The following is a 17844-nucleotide window of genomic DNA, read 5'->3' as shown; positions in this document are numbered from 1 at the left end:
AAACTGGTTAAAAGAGCAAATAAAACCGATATAATATTAAAATAACAATCACAACATCTTGAAATGCTTAAATTTAAAATTCATCTGGGTAGGCCTGCTGGAAGAGATGAGTCTTTACGGCTGTCTTAAACTCCGAGAGAGTATTAAGTTGACGAATCTCCTCCAGCAGGCTATTCCACAGTCTGGGGGCGGCAGAAGAAAAGGTCCTCTGGGTAACGGTTGTCAGCCTAGTTTTGGTTGTCTGAAGTAAGTTCTCCCCAGAGGACCTGAATGCGCGGGACAGATTGTACTGGGGAAGGCGATCCCCTGCATTTTTGGCCAAATTGCAGACAAAAATGCTTACAAGTGTTCATGCAAACATTTTTTAAAAAACAACAACACACTAAACATTTCAGATGAAACACATTTAACAGTGAAAAATAATAGAACTGGACAAAAACTGAAATTGAAATTCATGCATCCCTAGCCAGAATTATATGAACTGAAGAGATCTAAAAGGTGCTATCTTGACCAAAGGCAGTATTATTATTATTATTATTATTATTATTATTATTATTATTATTATTATTATTATTATTAAGCAACAGCAGCAACTGGGGAGGGACAACATATAGAGAGTTGAAATTAAGGAAATATAATGTTGAAGGACATCAAAATGGAAACTTCAAGAGTTGACTACATGAAACATTTACATCAACGTAGCTGAAATTTTAACGGACAAGCCCTGAGGCCTCAGCTGAGGCATGGGAGACCACTCACGTGGAAAAATAAGCAGGTCTCTTAAGCTTCATGAGACTTGAAGCCAAAGATAAAGTTCCAGGCACGTTCACATGAAGCACAGCAGGGTAAGATTCAGAGAAGACATGCCTTGACATTTGAAATTACTGTTTTTTAGAGGAGGAGTGTCTAGAAAAAGATAAGGTATGAAGTTGCTCACTTTCTTTTGAGAGCAGTCATGTCTACGGAGAATGTGTGAGGACCATACCATTAATTCCCTGCAGTTTGCCACTGAATTTTGGCGTAACTCAACGATTCCCAATGGGGTATTTGTGAGTATGTCAGAGGAGAGGAAGTCACTTCCTCTTAAAGCAAGGGTCAGGCATCATATTGCTATGAGGCCTGTGCTCCCACTCATACTCTAATGCATGCCCCCCACCCCCTTGCCCAGTTTGTCACTGTGGCACCAAAACAATAAGCAGTTTGCCATTGGATTTTGACAACAAACATTGATGGTGGCATTTCGCTTTAAAACCTTGGTTTAAAGCAGGGGTGCTGAATAACTATTGGGTAGAGGGTTGGATGACCCAGCCACCCAGCCCTCCCTGGGCCATATGACACCAGGCTATACCCACCTGATATTATTGCTCCTTGGCCCAAACGCCAGGTGGATCTTTCAACTGGGGCTTGGGCCAGGGGCTGGGCTTTGCAGCATGAGTTATCTTGGTGTGTAAAGTGAAGGTCCACTGGGTGATGGTGCTTATGGGTGGAATCAGGACCTAGCTGCACTTTGAGAACACGTGATTGATGGGTATTTGCAACAATGGAGGCTTCCTTCAAGGTGCTGTCCTATTGTAGGTGTTGAGGGCAAGGGGAGTAAGAACATGAGAGCATAAGAACTGCCATGCTGGATCCAAGCAAGGGTCCATCTAGATCCTGTTCACACAGTGGACAACCAGCTGTCAACAAGGGACCAACAAAGTAGGACATGGCGCAACAGCACCCTCCCACCTATGTTCCCCAGCAACTGGTGCACACAGGCTGACTGCCTCGGATACTGGAGGAAGCATACAACCATCAGGGCTAGTAGCTATTGATAGCCTTCTCCTCCAGGAATTTATCGAACCCCCTTTTAAAGCCATCCAAATTGGGGGCCATCACTACATAGAATCATAGAATCATAGAATAGCAGAGTTGGAAGGGGCCTACAAGGCCATCGAGTCCAACCCCCTGCTCAATGCAGGAATCCACCCTAAAGCATCCCTGACAGATGGTTGTCCAGCTGCCTCTTGAAGGCCTCTAGTGTGGGAGAGCCCACAACCTCCCTAGGTAGCTGATTCCACCGTCGCACTGCTCTAACAGTCAGGAAGTTTTTCCTGATGTCCAGCCGGAATCTGGCTTCCTTTAACTTGAGCCCGTTATTCCGTGTCCTGCACTCTGGGAGGATCGAGAAGAGATCCTGGCCCTCCTCTGTGTGACAATCTTTTAAGTATTTGAAGAGTGCTATCATGTCTCCCCTCAATCTTCTCTTCTCCAGGCTAAACATGCCCAGTTCTTTCAGTCTCTCTTCATAGGGCTTTGTTTCTAGACCCCTGATCATCCTGGTTGCCCTCCTCTGAACACGCTCCAGCTTGTCTGTGTCTTTCTTGAATTGTGGAGCCCAGAACTGGACGCAATACTCTAGATGAGGTCTGACCAGGGCCAAATAGAGAGGAACCAGTACCTCACGTGATTTGGAAGCTATACTTCTATTAATGCAGCTAAAAATAGCATTTGCCTTTCTTGCAGCCATATCGCACTGTTGGCTCCTGTGGTAGAATCCAAGTGGGAGGCATAGAAGGTAGCCTAGGCAGATTTCCTGCCTGATTTACAGAGACTACAGAGAGAATCAAGGCAGATAAATGAAAATAATTGATCTGGAGGCAACACCCTCCAAGAATCAAGGAGAAGGGACCCTTGAGTCAAGGGGAATTGATTCTTCGCAGTGAGAGCCCTGGAAACGTACAGACACCCCCACCCAAACAAATTAAGGGCACAATCATACGCATGTTTAGACAGAAAAAGAAGTCCTACAACTCCCAGGATTCCCCAGCCATCATGGCTGACTGGGGAATGCTGGAAATTGTAGTGCTTTTTTCCTGTCTAAACATGAATAAGATTGCGCTCTAAGTGTGTTAATTTCTATTACTCCTTAATCCAACTTTCTTTTAAAAAAAATCAGGAAAGAGCTGAAATGCATCAAAGGAGAGTTTGGGTATTATTATTATTATTATTATTATTAAAGAAGGGGGAAAGAGGAATCGTGTTTCCAGGCAGGGAATACAAACCACACAGCAGTCCTCAGGCCACCGGCCCATCTTTTCCAGATTGGAGCCTTGCATTTAATTTCCCATGACTAAGACTTTGTTTATCTTAACATTCAGGAACAGATGTATAGGTTTCATAACCTAACATATTAATTGCTCTTTTGAAATGAGATTGATTAACACTTCCATGTCATTAGCAGTGCACTGACACAGAAATTGAAGAGGAATCACTTAAAGCACCTTTAAATTGTTCAGAAAGCTTGTAAAACCAATGTGCAGCCTCAGGCACTTCAGCTAGCCAATATAGGAAGATGTGGAGGAGTGGGACAGACAGCGAAAACCTTGGCCCTTTCTACACCTAAGGATTATCCCAGAGAAATGGAGGGATCTTCCCTGCCTGCTCCCGGGATCCCCTGTGTGGCATTTGCATGCACAGGGGCAATCCTGGAAAGATTCCTGGGGAAAAGGCAGGTGTAGAAATAGCCATTGTTGAAAATTAAAGATGTTACGTTAGGGTGACCATATGAAAAGGAGGACAGAGCTCCTGTATCTTTAACAGTTGCATAGAAAAGGGAATTTCTGCAGGTGTCATTTGTATATATGGTAGGATGACCATATAAAAAGGAGGACAGGGCTCCTGTATCTTTAACAGTTGCATAGTAAAGGGAATTTCAGCAGGTGTCATTTGTATATATCAAGAACCTGGTGAAAATGACCCTTCATCACAGCAGTTAAAGCTGCAGGAGCTATACTAGAGCGACCAGATTTAAAAGAGGGCAGGGTACCTGCAGCTATAACTGGTGTGATGAAGAGGAAATTTCACCAGGTTTTCCATATATACAAATGACACCTGCTGAAATTCCCTTTTCAATACAACTGTTAAGGATACAGGAGCCCTGTCCTCCTTCTCATATGGTCACCCTAATATATGGAGAACCTGGTGAAATTTCCTCTTCATCACAGCAGTTAAAGCTGCAGGTGCCCTGCCCTCTTTTAAATCGGGTCACTCTAGTATAGCTCCTGCACCTTTAAATGTTGTGATGAAGAGGGAATTTCACCAGGTTCTCCATATATACAAATGACACCTGCTGAAATTCCCCTTTCTATGCAAGTGTTAAAGATACAGGAGCCCTGTCCTCCTTTTCATATGGTCACCCTAGTTAAGCTACCTAAGCAGGATCTACACTACTGCTTTAAAACAGTTTATAACAGTAGTGACAACCGTTGGGGTACACTCCCTATACCGTTTACAAACCATTTTCAAAGTGTTATATTCTGCTTGGTGTAGATCCCAATATGGTAACAATGCACTTCCCCAGTTTGGTGTCCTCCAGACTACAACTTCCATCAGCCCCAACCAGCTTGATCAATGGTAAGGGATTATGGGAAATGTAGTTCAAAAAAGTCAGGAGAGTATCAGGTTGGATGGAAGGGCTGATATAGTAAATTAGAGTGCCGAACAAGGACTGGGGAGATTTGAGTTCAAGTCCTCACGTCCTTGCCCGGTCATAATTTCTCAGCCTAACCTACCTTACAGGGTTGTTGTGAGGAAACACATACGACATTCTGAGAAACCCGGTTCTAAGTTATCTTGATAGGTTAGAAAACTGGGCAGAAAATAGCAGAATGGAATTTAACAGACAAGTGCCAAGTTTTTCATCTTGGAAAAGATATCAAATGCACAGGTATAAGATGGGGTACACCTGGCTTGGCAATTGTATATGTAAGGGTCTTGGAGTTGCAGACAATCACAAGCTGAATATGGTTCAGCAGTGCGATGAGGTTGCATAAAAGGCGAAGGCAATTTTAGGTGCATCAACAGAAGTATAGTTTCTAAATCATGAGAAGTAATAGCTCCACATTACTCTGTACTGGTCAGACCCAACCTCAAATCATGTGTCCATTTTGGGATATAACACTTTAAGAAGGATTCAGGTAAATCGGAGTGAGTTCAAACAAGGGCAACAAATATAATCAGAGATCGAGAAACTAAGGCAGGATCTAGACTACTGCTTTGTAACAGTTTATAACGGTTTATTAACAACTGTTGGGGCCCAGGACACACTCCATATACAGTTTTCAAACCATTTTCAAAGTGGTTCATCCTGGTTGGTGTAGATCTGGCCTAAGTCATATAAGGGCAGTTTGAAGGGATTTTGAGAGCCAGTGTGGTGTAGTGGTTAAAGTGGACTGGGTCAGGAGATCTGGGTTCTAGTCCCCACTCGGTCATGGAAACCCACTGGGTGACTTTGGGACAGTCACAGGCCTAATCTACACCAAGCAGGTTATTGTGCTACAAAAGCGGTGTGAAAGCAGTATATGAAATGCAGGAGCCACACAGTGTATTGAAGTGCACTGACAACTGTTGGGGTCCATTGACACATACCATATACCGCTTTCATACTGCTTTCATACCACTATATCCTGCTTGGTGTGGCTCCTACCTTTTATATACTGCTTTCATACCGCTTCCATAGTGCTATATCCTGCTTGGTATAGATTAGGCCACAGACTCTCAGCCCAACTGACCTCACAGGGTTGTTGTTGTAAGGATAAAATGGAGAGGAGGATTATTTATTTATTTATTTATTTATTTATTTATTTATTTTATTACATTTCTATACCGCCCAATAGCCGGAGCTCTCTGGGTGGTTCACAAAAATGTACGCTTCTGAAATCTCTTCATTGGCTTCCAATTCACTTCAGAATCCAATATAAACTTCTCCTGTTAACCTTCAAAGCTTTTCACGGTCTAGCTCCTTCCTATCTCTCCTCTCTCATCTCACACTATTGCCCCGCTCGTGCTCTTCGCTCCTCTGATGCCATGTTTCTCGCCTGCCCAAAGGCCTCTACTTCCCTTGCTCGGCTCCGTCCATTTTCTTCTGCTGCCCCTTACGCCTGGAACGCTCTTCCAGAACATTTGAGAACTACAAGTTCAACCGCAGCTTTTAAAGCTCAACTAAAAACTTTTCTTTTTCCTAAAGCTTTTAAAACTTGATGTTGTGCAGACTTTATACTGTTAGTTTTACCCTACCCTGTGCCTGCTTACCCTACCCTCTGCCTGTTTGCATTCTCTTCCCCTCCTTATTGTTTTACTATGATTTTATTAGATTGTAAGCCTATGCGGCAGGGTCTTGCTATTTACTGTTTTACTCTGTACAGCACCATGTACATTGATGGTGCTTTATAAATAAATAATAATAATAATAATAATAATAATAATAATAATAATAATAATACGCTGCTTTGGGTTCCTTGGAGGAAAAAGGGCAGGATATAAATGCAATCATTAATTAATTAATAAAATAAGGAATTGGTTATTGTTTAGGATTAAGAAGAGAAGACTGAGGGGATCTGATAGTAATTTTGAAGTACCTAAAGGGTTGTTACACAGAAGAGGCCTCAACAGGTTTTCTCTCATCATCCACGAATGTAGGACACAAATGCTGGGTTTAAGTTACAAGAAGGCTGAACATCAGGGAAAACTTCGTAATGATCAGAGGAGTTCGATAATGGAACCAACTGACTAGGGAGGTGGTGGGCTCTCCATCACTGTTGGTATTCACGCAAGGCCTGGACATCCAGTCAGGATTCCTGCACTGAGCAGGGGATTGGACTCGATGGCCTAAATGGCCCCTTCCACAAAATAAAATAGGCTCATGCGGTATCTACCCACTATAGCCTGTTCGCATCCAGAGAACAGACTCAACCCTGTTGGTTACTTTCAAAACACATTATTTGGACTTTATGGGAAAGAGTGGTGGGCATAATGACTGCACAGGAATCCAAGTGCTGAGTGCCTCCTCCAAGGGAGGCTCAGAGGGTGGCAAACAAGGGAGAGGGCCTTTTCTGTGGTGGCCCCCTGACTGTGGGATGAGCTCCCCGCTCAGGCCCGCCTGGCACCAACACTTTTTAATGGCATATGATGGGGACACTTATGCCAGCTACCTAAACAGGTCTAGTATTCTATTGAAACTGTTTTAAGTTGTCTAAACTGTTTTAAGTTATTTCAATGCTGTATTTTCTCTTAGGAACTGTTGTAAACTGCCCAGAGAGCTTCAGCAACTGGGTGGTATAAAAATGAAATAAACCATCATCAACAACAACATCATCATCTGTAGGACACCAGGCTGGGGCAGGTGAGTATGGTGACTAAGATGGCAAGACATCCAGTCATTGGTTGTCAGCGTAGACCTGCCTGCTAAGGGAATTGTGGCTGATCGCCTCCCAGCAGAGCCTTCACCGTCAGCTAAAGGAACACATTCATTTTCGACAGCATTTGCTGGGACAGAATTGGGTTGCCTAAGGCTGATTGGAGAGTCTGTGACTGAGGGTGGATTATTGGCCATTTCCTACAGCATTTCATAGAATCATAAAATAGTAGAGGTGGAAGGGGCCTATAAAGCCATCGAGTCCAACCCCCTGCTCAATGCAGGAATCCACCTTAAAGCATCCCTGACAGATGGCTGTCCAGCTGCAACTTGAATGCCTCTAGGGTGGGAGAGCCCACAATCTCCCTAGGTCATTAGTCCCATGGTCATACTGCTCTAACAGTCAGGAAGTTTTTCCTGCTGTTCAGCCAGAATTTGGCTTCCTGTCACTTGAGCCCTTATTCCGTGTCCTGCACTCTGGGAGGATCGAGAAGAGATCCTGGCCCTCCTCTGTGTGACAACCTTACAAGTACTTGAAGAGTGAAATTTGCTGGATACAATTCTGTGCTCCAGGTGAGCATCTGTTGGGTCTCTGCTGCTTTTGCACTACACAGTTTGTTTGAAAAGTTCTGGTCTATTTAAGTGGGCATGGCTTCTTTGAAGATGCTTGGAAAAAGCAGGTGGGATTTTATACATGAATTAATCTCACCTTCAGCCCTAGACCCACTAGACAGCCTTAAGCTACGCACTTCTGTTCTCCTATCAGTAATATAGTGATAATGCTACTGGCCTACCTTACTGGATGGTTCTAATGGTTACTGAGATATTGCTATGAATCAGTGGGGGGTGATGGCTCCAATTTTAGTGGGTCTGTGAATTCATTCAGAACCAGACAGAACACTAAAGGAGCTATCCAAGGTGCTGAACACTCTCTACCATGTAGGTTCAGCACCTTGGATAGCTGTTTTAGAGTTCTGTCTGGTTCTGACCAAAACCCAGAGTGGATCACAGCCCCACCAAAATCAGAGCCACCAGCCTCCACTGCTATGATTATTGAAACAGGGCAATGTAATTGATAATAGTTCTCTCTAGCCACTTTCAATGGGCTAATTCTTTTTCTTTCTTTCCATTCCAAATTTAAAATGAATTTTACTTCTATAGACCCTTGAATACACAATCTGGAATGAAAAAATTACCCATTACAGCCCATCCACCCAGATTCACAATTACTAGCATATATTTTAAAAATTCAGACTTAAAACATTAACACACATGCTGCTGTCAATAACTATGCTAATTGTACATATGAAAAAGTGGCCATCTGTGTTACGAGTCAACTCATCTTTATTCCGCAATCTTGAGAACACACCTGTAGTTGTAAGAAACACTCTTGTCAGCTACTGAATTCTACCTGCTGAATTTTTAATATATAGCACATTTTAGTAGGACAGATGAAAAATAAAAGTCTCACCCCACCCAATTATATAAGTTGGGGAAGGGGACAATTTTACCATACTGTGAATAATTGGAAGCTCCAGAAACAGTCCGGAAACTTCAGCTGGTACAAAACAGGGCAGCCCGTTTACTAACAGGGACTGGCCGGCGAGATCACATCACGCCAGTCCTTTTACAACTTCATTGCCTGTCAGTCCAGGTCGGGCCCGATTCAAAGTGCTGGTACTAACATACAAAGCCCTAAACGGCTTGGGGCCAGGTTATTTGAAGGAACGCCTCCTCCCATATGTACCTGCCTGGACCTTAAGATCATCCACAGGGGCCCTTCTCCGTGAGCCCCTGCCAAAGGAAGTGAGGCAGGTGGCTACTAGGAGGAGGGCTTTCTCCGCTGTGGCACCCCGGCTGTGGAACGAGCTCCCCAGAGAGGTCCGCCTGGCGCCTACACTGTATTTTTTTCATCGCCAGCTGAAGACCTATTTATTTTCTCAGTATTTTAACACCTAAATTTAAACTTTGCTGTTTTAATTCTGTATTTTAATCCTATATCAATTTCTGCTGTGATTTTATTCTGGTTGTGCTTTTTGTATTGTATTTTGTATTTGGGTTTTTAGATTGTTGGATGTTTTATTATGTTCTTAATGGTTTTAATTCTTGTGAACCGCCCAGAGAGCTTCAGCTATTGGGCAGTATAAAAATGTAATAAATAAATAAATAAAACCTCAGTTACAGGTGGGTGCTAAGACATGAAAAAAGTGACATCTTCCTCATCCAAATGTTACTTGCATCAAATAATAATAATAATAATAATAATAATAATAATAATAATAATAATTATTATTATTATTATTTCCTATTCATTTGTGTTAAGAGTGTGGAAGCATCCCTTGTAGCTAACTTTGGAGAACAGGATTGCTACGTGCACCCTGGACTGACCTTATGTGGGAGAGGGCGCCACCACTTGACTGAAGACCTACAGTTAAAATTAAAAGCTGTCGTGCAAAGATACTTCTTCCAAATTATGCCGTTTCCCCACGCATGCACACCATCTTTTGTGGACCTTTCAGTGATCCCATGAACTCTCTCTCTCTACTTATTTGTGTGGGTTGTGGTTTTGGTTTCTTTTGTGTGTGTAATGCAAGATTGCATTCCTTAGCAACTCTAGTCTAATTATAAGCATCGGCGATTAATCACGACCGACAAGGAGGTCCGTTCCTGCTACTTCAGGGGTTTTTAAAAGAACAGGAAGCACTGATGTCAAACTCAAAAGCACGGAAATAGCTGCAGAACTGATTAAGCAATCTTCAGTTTCTTAATCAAGTAGGTAGCCACATCCCAGAGAAAATGACCCAGTATCCATGGAGTCCATTTGTGTTTATTCTGGACAATCAGGAAGAGATTTTTTTTCTTTAAGGATGGTTTACGTAGAAAAAGAGCTGGAATTGCACAGAAACGGAAAAGCTCCCCTTACACAGACACGTAGATATAAAACCATTCTCTCAGCATTATACAAATCCCCCCTCCCAATCCCCATCTGTAATTGTTATTCAAAAATAGCCCGGTTAGGAAACAATGATGCAAAACAGGTAGAGAAAGCCGTCAACCGCTTCCTACCTTGCATCCAAACATCAACGACAGAGTGTTGTTGGTGCAGGCAACTTTGCAGTGGCAAATCATTGGTGTAACGCGGTCGGAATAGTTAACGATACGACACATTCCTTGAGGGCTGCAGTTGAAGCAGCCAGCTGGAGGATCAGGAACAAGCAGCTAAGAACGGCACATGAAGAAGCAACATATTCCACTCAACAGCTAGCCAGATTCTCTCTCTCTCTCTCTCTCTCTCTCTCTCTCTCTCTCTCTCTCTCTCTCCTCCCTTTCTCCTCCTCTCTCGCCGGTCAGAAGCACCATCCAAGTCTTTCCGTCACCTGTGCCCCCAATTCGACCATTGCCTTCCTTGTTGTAGATGAATCAACGCTGCAGCATCGATCATGAAGTGTCAGGGTTTCCCCCTTCCACTCGGGGGGGGGGGGAATTAAAAACAACAACTCCCCCCTTCTTTACATTGAACCAAAAATGGAAATGAAGGTGGAATAGCAGGTGCAGGAGCATTAGCATGTAAAAGGATGCTAACGCCTACTCGTAATAATCACATAAGATTGTCATGCTAGCTCAAGTGGGCTGAAAATTATGCCATCGGAAGAAAAATACTGCAGCTCCCGATTTGGTAAAAAGCCAGTCGCTTGCTGCAATACATAGTCATTGTGGAAGGGAGGAAAAAAGTAGAACCTTGCCTCAGATGCCTTCAGCCCTTTACCAGTATGTATTTCAGAAAGATTCACTCCCAGGCTCTCTCACCGCCGCCAGAAACGTGGCCGGGAAAGGAGAGGGATTGATTCGGTGGAACTCCGAAGCAGTGACAGGCATTCCCTCGGTCTGAAAGATGAATCTAGACTTGAAACAAATCAAAGCTGGATTCTCAGGACGCTGGGGAGGGACGACAACTCCGCACCGTTGCAAGTCACATTCAAGTTGTCCTCATTGGACATAATGGGGGGAGGAAGACCTCCCCAGGCACCAATTTACAGGTAGAGGGACTGATGGTGTGCAAGGGATAGCAATAAACCTGCCAAGGTGCTCTGAAAGGTTACCAGTAGGAAGGTTTGGCAAAATTCCACTAGTTATGTCTCAGATACAATAGGAGGTCAAACTGTTAGATCAGTGGTCATAGACCTTTGCATTTGGTGGTGAGTATAGGCTGATCTTTTGGCCACATGGGCTACTCATTTGAAAGAAAGGGCATCAAGTTGAAAAGGGCACTCGCCGTGAACAAGCATCGCATGGGAGCGAAGAGAGCAAGCTGGCCATGATCTCACCCTTTCTATGACCTCACTAGGTGCTTTTATGCAAGCATTATATATCTTCCGGTCTCAGACATCCATTTCTGATACAGGGCTAATTACAAGATGGTTGGAAGGGTTTTTCGTTTTTGTTTTCTTAAGTTCAAGTGAACTATTTGAAAATCTAAAACATCATCAACATCATCATCATCGTTATCTGCTTGTCACTTCAACATCTTAAGTTAACAAGGGAAAACAAACATATGAACTGATATGTACTTCAAAAAAATATGTATACATTACCTGTCAAAAGGTGCCTCTTGCTTTACATTATTTCAGTAATCAGTATTTCCGTTTGATTGTAAACTTCAATCTTTGGGAAATTTCTTTTCTTGAACCAGCATAGCTTCAACCTCTAAGAGATATCAATTGGGGACAGGGGCATTGTTTGGCCGGGGCCCTAATCTATCGCTCAGAGCCGAGGTCTTTTCCCCAGAGCCCTGACTGTCTATTGGCGCCAGTCAGTGCATGATGGTAGCTCTGATTTTGGTGAGTCTGTGAATCCATTCTGTGTTTCAGCCAGAACTCTGAAGGAGCCATCCAAGCTGCTGAACCTTGACTCAGAGACACCAGCCTCCACTGGTGGCAATGAAGGGTATTTCCTGAGCAGGGTACAGTTATCAAGGGGGATTGCAAATGGATTAACCCTACACTCCCCACTTGTTTCAACCCCCAAATCCCCTCCACATGGCAATGAAACGTAGGAAATACATGGTGTCATGTTTCCAAGCCCTCCTGACGCAGTGTGAGATAATAAAGAGGTCTGCCATGCAATCCACAAAGTTTTATTCAACAAAGGGAGGTCTCTTCGCACCTTTCCTCTAGGCTAATGCTTGGCTAAACTAAGTGAGACAATTGTCCTTTCAAGAAAGGGGAAAGTATTTCCCTGAGACCCTTTAACTTCAAGGAGGATTCCTCTGAAGAAGCCTTTGGCGAGAAGCTAGTCGAGTCAATCCCCTCTCGCCTTCTTTAAGCTCAGCCCATTTGAGTCTGCAGTGGGCTCTAGAATCAGCCAACTCTGGAGTCCCTTCCCCCTCTGAGGATTGCTGATTTCCCACAGACTATGAGTTGTTAACATTTTCACTGATAAGGTGTGACGAAGGTTCATTCCCAGCTGGTGAAGAGCCTTGGAGAATCACCTCCCCCACTTCCCAAGTAGGCTGGAACATTTCTAGTCCTGTCTGTTCTGCTTCAGAATCTGATTCCGATTGATAAGTCTGAAACTCCTTCCCCACCCTAAGGGGAACAGGTCTGGTCACAACACATGGTTCAAGTGGTGCTTTTTCTCCTAAGCTTATTAATTGCACTGGGGAAGGGGGTGCATTTTTCACACCTGTCCCCATCCATTGAGAATTGATTGAAACTGAAGAGGAGCTACTGCTTTAGGATGAGCTGGGGGTACGGAAGTGCTGGATTTAGGAACAAACCAAGTAACCCATGGCTTAAGGCCTCATATTATGAAGGGCCTCTAAATATGTTGGAGATAACTAAGATGTTGGAGATAACTAAGATGTAATATAACTTCGATGAATTCACTTTGACTTAAACATTTGGTGTGACTAACAGCAGTTACCTTATATAGAGGAAGTGTGGCAATGCAGCATTTAGTACTGGAGGCAATAAGTACAAATTAGAGCCATTTTAAAAGAAGTTGAAAGCAACTTACTTTATTGATGCTTTTATCCACATCTTCAGAGAAGGCTATCTATCACTAATGCTATCCACGAATTCATTACCCTTCCAATTATATTGTAATACACCTTTTTCTCTTTATTTTTTTTATTTTTTTTTGATATGGGACCTCTGAATCTTGATATAGCTTGGGTCCTCAGCATGTCTTAATTCGGCCCTGGGGTAGGGTGCAAATTAATAAAAGACTTAATTTTATTGGGATGTTGTTTATGGGAAATTAATTGGCTGAGTTTGCCTTCTGTGAAGTGTAAATAAATCCTAGTAATTATTTCTAAATTTGCATATGTAAATACAAATTAGCATGCATACATTGTCTCTTTAGGGTCCTTGGTCCCTGAAAGTTTTAATTGTCTGTGGCAATGCCTCTTCAGAGAACTACTGACAAATGGGAGGAATTAAATGGCAGCACCATTTCATGAGGATGATCAAAAATAGACATTACAGCATCTATTAAAGTACACAAAACAATATCAAGTTTGGGCTCGTGCAATATTTATACCTTTTCTAAAAGCAGTATCCATTACTTAGGGGTGGGGGAGAAGTAGATGACGGATGCAAACTGCTACCTGGGGTGGGGGTAACCATTAAAACGGTGGGGCTTGCTTCCAAGTAAAATATGTATAGGCTTGTGCTGTTAATTTTCACATAGGTGGTGAATGTTAGGAACTTAGAACTCTGCAAGAGATCAGACCAAAGGTCTCTCTTGTCCAGGCTGATGCTTCTCTGAAATCAAGAGAGCACAACAAAAAGAAGATTGCTGTTCATCTGAGGACAAGGATGCAAAGAAAAGGAGATAGCTATGGTCTTTGCATACGCCTCCAGAGGCATTTTTTTACTGCCCTCTGTTGGAAACAGGATACAGGACTAGGTGGGATGACCTTTGGCATGATCCCAGTACAGCAAGGCAATTCTTGCAAGCTTCATCTCCAAAATTTTTGTGAACCGCCCAGAGAGCTTCAGCTATTGGGCGGTATAAAAATGTAATAAATAAATAAATAAATAAAGCGAGGTTCTTGAAAGACAGGGCTTTTGTCTTCAAGTATGACAGGGCTTCTGTCATACTTGAAGCTCCCCATGTCTCCACTGGGGCAAATATAATCATAACACAGAAGACAACTTGTGGAATTTTGGATGCAGATGAAACTAAGAAATCAAGTGAGAGAGAGAGAGAGAGAGATTGAGATTCTTACTTATCTTTGTGCCAGGTTTCCAATATGCCCAGCAGATGGCACTCAGAGACTTTTATAGGCAGTGCTGCAACATTAAATTAAGACAAAAAGGGTGTGAGGCAATAGTCCGGCCTCATTTGGAAATACAAGGATCAAGCCTTGAACAGGGACACCAGCCAACAGGTGCTGTCCCTGTCCAACTAATGCTGATCACAGAATCTGCACCTGTGGAACACCTGCCTGTGGCAAAGGAAGCCTGGTTCCTTCTAAAAGTGGCAAAGTTATTGATCAGGGCAGTTGATAATTCTCTTGCACTGGTTGTCCCTCTTCCTCAAAACTTGTTTTACTTAAGGAAGAACCCTATACATGCTTAGACAAGAAAAAGATCTGTAACTCCCAACATTCCCTAGTTAGCATGGCTGTCACTTGGAACTCCATCTTGCTTTTGGCTCAATGGGGTTCCGTGGGGTGCCCAGCTGGGTTTACATGTGCAGGTGGAGCCATGGCTTTTTCTCCACTGAGGAAGCTGCGATTTGCGCAAATTTATTAATTTATTAAGACATTTGTATCCCGCCCTATATCACAAGGATCTCAGGGCGGCATACAGATAAAATCATTCAACCATGTAAAACAATAAATATACACAGCTGAAAAGAAATTAAACCATTAATAAGCTAAAACCAGAGCAGATTTGTGGCCACAATTTGTGCAAATCTGCATAATTTGCGCAAAGTTTGACTGTAAACTCACTGGCATATTGTTTAAACTGCTTTTACTGCTTTTAAATTAAATATTACTTTAACTTGGATCATGGTTTAATTTGTTTTTAACTGTGCGTATTTATTGTTTTATACTGTATGCTTTTATCTGTATGCCGCTCTGAGATCTTAATGGTATAGGGCAGGATATAAATGTTTTAAATAAATAAATAAGTTTGTCAAGCTCCACACCCAGGATCGATTTCTAGCATGGGCATTGGAGGACATCACATTGGGGAGTGCCTGTTTACCCTACCCTGTGCCTGTCTGCATTCTCTTCCCCTCCTTATTGTTTTATTATGATTTTATTAGAATGTAAGCCTATGCGGCAGGGTCTTGCTATTTACTGTTTTACTCTGTACAGCACCATGTACATTGATGGTGCTATATAAATAAATAATAATAATAATAATAATAATAATAATAATAATAACAACAACAAACCAAGGCACCTATCAACATGTCATTAAACAAACACACACCATCACAAAAACATATTATTATTATTATTATTATTATTATTATTATTATTATTATTATTATTATTTATTTATATAGCACCATCAATGTACATGGTGCTGTACAGATTACACAGTAAATAGCAAGACCCTGCCGCATAGGCTTACAATCTAATACAGTTGTAGTAAACAATAAGGAGGGAAGGAGAATGCAAACAGGCACAGGGAAGTGTAAAGAGGCACCGGGTAGGGTGAAGCTAACAGTATAGAGTCAGAACAAACTCAATATTTAAAAGCTATAGGGAAAAGAAAAGTTTTTAGCTGAGTTTTAAAAGCTGTGATTGAGTTTGTAGTTCTCAAGTGTTCTGGAAGAGCGTTCCAGGCGTAAGGGGCAGCAGAAGAAAAAGGACGAAGCCGAGTAAGGGAAGTGGAAGTCCTGGGGCAGGCGAGAAGCATGGCATCAGAGGAGCAGAGAGCACGAGCGGGGCAATAGTGTGAGATGAGAGAGGAGAGATAGGCAGGAGCTAGACCGTGAAAAGCTTTGAAGGTCAACAGGAGAAGTTTATATTGGATTCTGGAGTGAATTGGAAGCCAATGAAGAGATTTCAGAAGTGGAGTGACATGGTCAGAGCGGCGGGCCAGGAAGATGATCTTAGCGGCAGAGTGGTGGACAGAGACTAAACCCGAGGGGGGGGAAATAGTCGTCCCCCCAAGTTTTCAATTTAGCCCAAGTGCTAATTACAGAGCCAGGATTTAGCTTGGGAAGTAAAGCTATGCAGAGTTGGCATTTGACAGTGCCTTCCACTGCACCTGGGGCAGGGCATTTGATGGGATCAGCGCCACAACAGAAACGGCCCTCCTGCTGATAGGTGTCATAAGGAAAGCCATGATGGATCAGACCAAGGGTCCATCTAGTCCAGCATTCTCTTCACAAACTGGCCAGACCATGGGAAACTCCCAAGGAGGACATGAGTGCAACAGCACCCTCCCACCCAAGTTCCCCAGCAACTGGAGTACATAGACGTACTGCCTCTGATACTGGAGGCAGCACATAGAAATCAGAAGCAGTAGCCAGCAATAGCCTTTTCCTCCAAATATTTGTCCAGTCCCCTTTTAAAGCCATCCAAATGAGTGGCCATCATTACGGCTTGTGGAAGTGAATGCCATAGTTTAACTATACATTGCATGAAGAAGTACTTCCTTTTATCTGTCTTGAAACTCCCAGCAATCAGCTTCATGGGATGATCCCATTGGGTTCTAGAAGGGTGGCCATATGGAAAGGAGGACAGGGCTCCTGTATCTTTAACAGTTGAATCAAAAAGGGAATTTCAGCAGGTGTCATTTGTATGCATGCAGCACCTGGTGAAATACCCTCTTCATCACAACAGTTAAAGTTGCAGGAGCTCTGCCCTTTTTTGCATCTGGTCAAGAGGACGGGGCTCCTGCAACATCTTCTCCTATATACATCAAATTGATCCCTGAGATCTTCCAAGGAAGCCTCGTTGGTCATTGCATGGCCAACAACATGTCATAAGATGGCACATAACTGGGTCTTCTTGGTAGTGGCTCCATCCTAAGGAATGCTCTCCCTCATGAGGTCCAAGAAGCAGAAACTGTGGTGAGCTTCAGACACCTCTTGAAGACATATTTATTTACTCAGACTTTACTTTCACTTGTAATTGCACTGATCTGTTCTACTATTCCTAAAGCTTTTAAAACTTGATTTTGCTCTGACTTTTATACTGCCTGTTTGGTGCATTCTCTTCCCCTCCTTATTGTTTTATTATGATTTTATTAGAATGTAAGCCTATGCGGCTGGGTCTTGCTATTTATTGTTTTTATTTATTTATTTATTTATTTATTTAAGCATTTTTATGCCGCCATACAGCCAAAAAAGGCTCTCACGGAAGCTTACAAAAGTATTTCTTGACAGTCCCTGCCCACAGGCTTACAATCTAGCAGGGTCTTGCTATTTACTGTTTTGCTCTGTACAGCACCATGTACATTGATGGTGCTATATAAATTAATAATAATAATAATAATAATAATAATAATAATAATAATAATAGTGTAATGGGTTTTTTAATGTATTTATAATTTTATATTGGTTTTGACATTGGTTATTATATTGTATTTTATGTATTTTAACTACTAACTGTTTAAAGGACTTAGCATATCAAGCAGTACATAAGGGCACAATCCTATGCATGTTTGGCTGGGGCATGCTGGGAGTTGTAGGGCATT

The 17844-nt window shown here is 42.6% G+C and overlaps 1 protein-coding gene across 5 annotated transcripts in view; it reads right to left on the bottom strand.

Moving 5' to 3' along the window:
- Window positions 1–17844, bottom strand: part of DLG2 (discs large MAGUK scaffold protein 2) — a 1258440-nt gene that overhangs the window by 733813 nt on the left and 506783 nt on the right. Inside the window, exon 1 of one of the 5 annotated variants that reach the window (XM_063127208.1) lies at window positions 10241–10438. The exons of the other annotated variants lie outside the window; for them this stretch is intronic. Coding sequence (XP_062983278.1) covers window positions 10241–10342 — 102 coding nt within the window. The 5' untranslated portion in view covers window positions 10343–10438. Of the gene's footprint in view, window positions 1–10240; window positions 10439–17844 lie in introns of those variants that run through there. 5 annotated transcript variants of the gene reach the window in all.

The sequence above is a fragment of the Elgaria multicarinata genome, chromosome 5 (assembly GCF_023053635.1).
Source record: "Elgaria multicarinata webbii isolate HBS135686 ecotype San Diego chromosome 5, rElgMul1.1.pri, whole genome shotgun sequence".
NCBI lineage: Eukaryota > Metazoa > Chordata > Lepidosauria > Squamata > Anguidae > Elgaria > Elgaria multicarinata.
The sequence above is the reverse complement of the archived record's forward strand: the minus strand, read 5'-3'. Positions and strand labels throughout refer to the sequence as shown.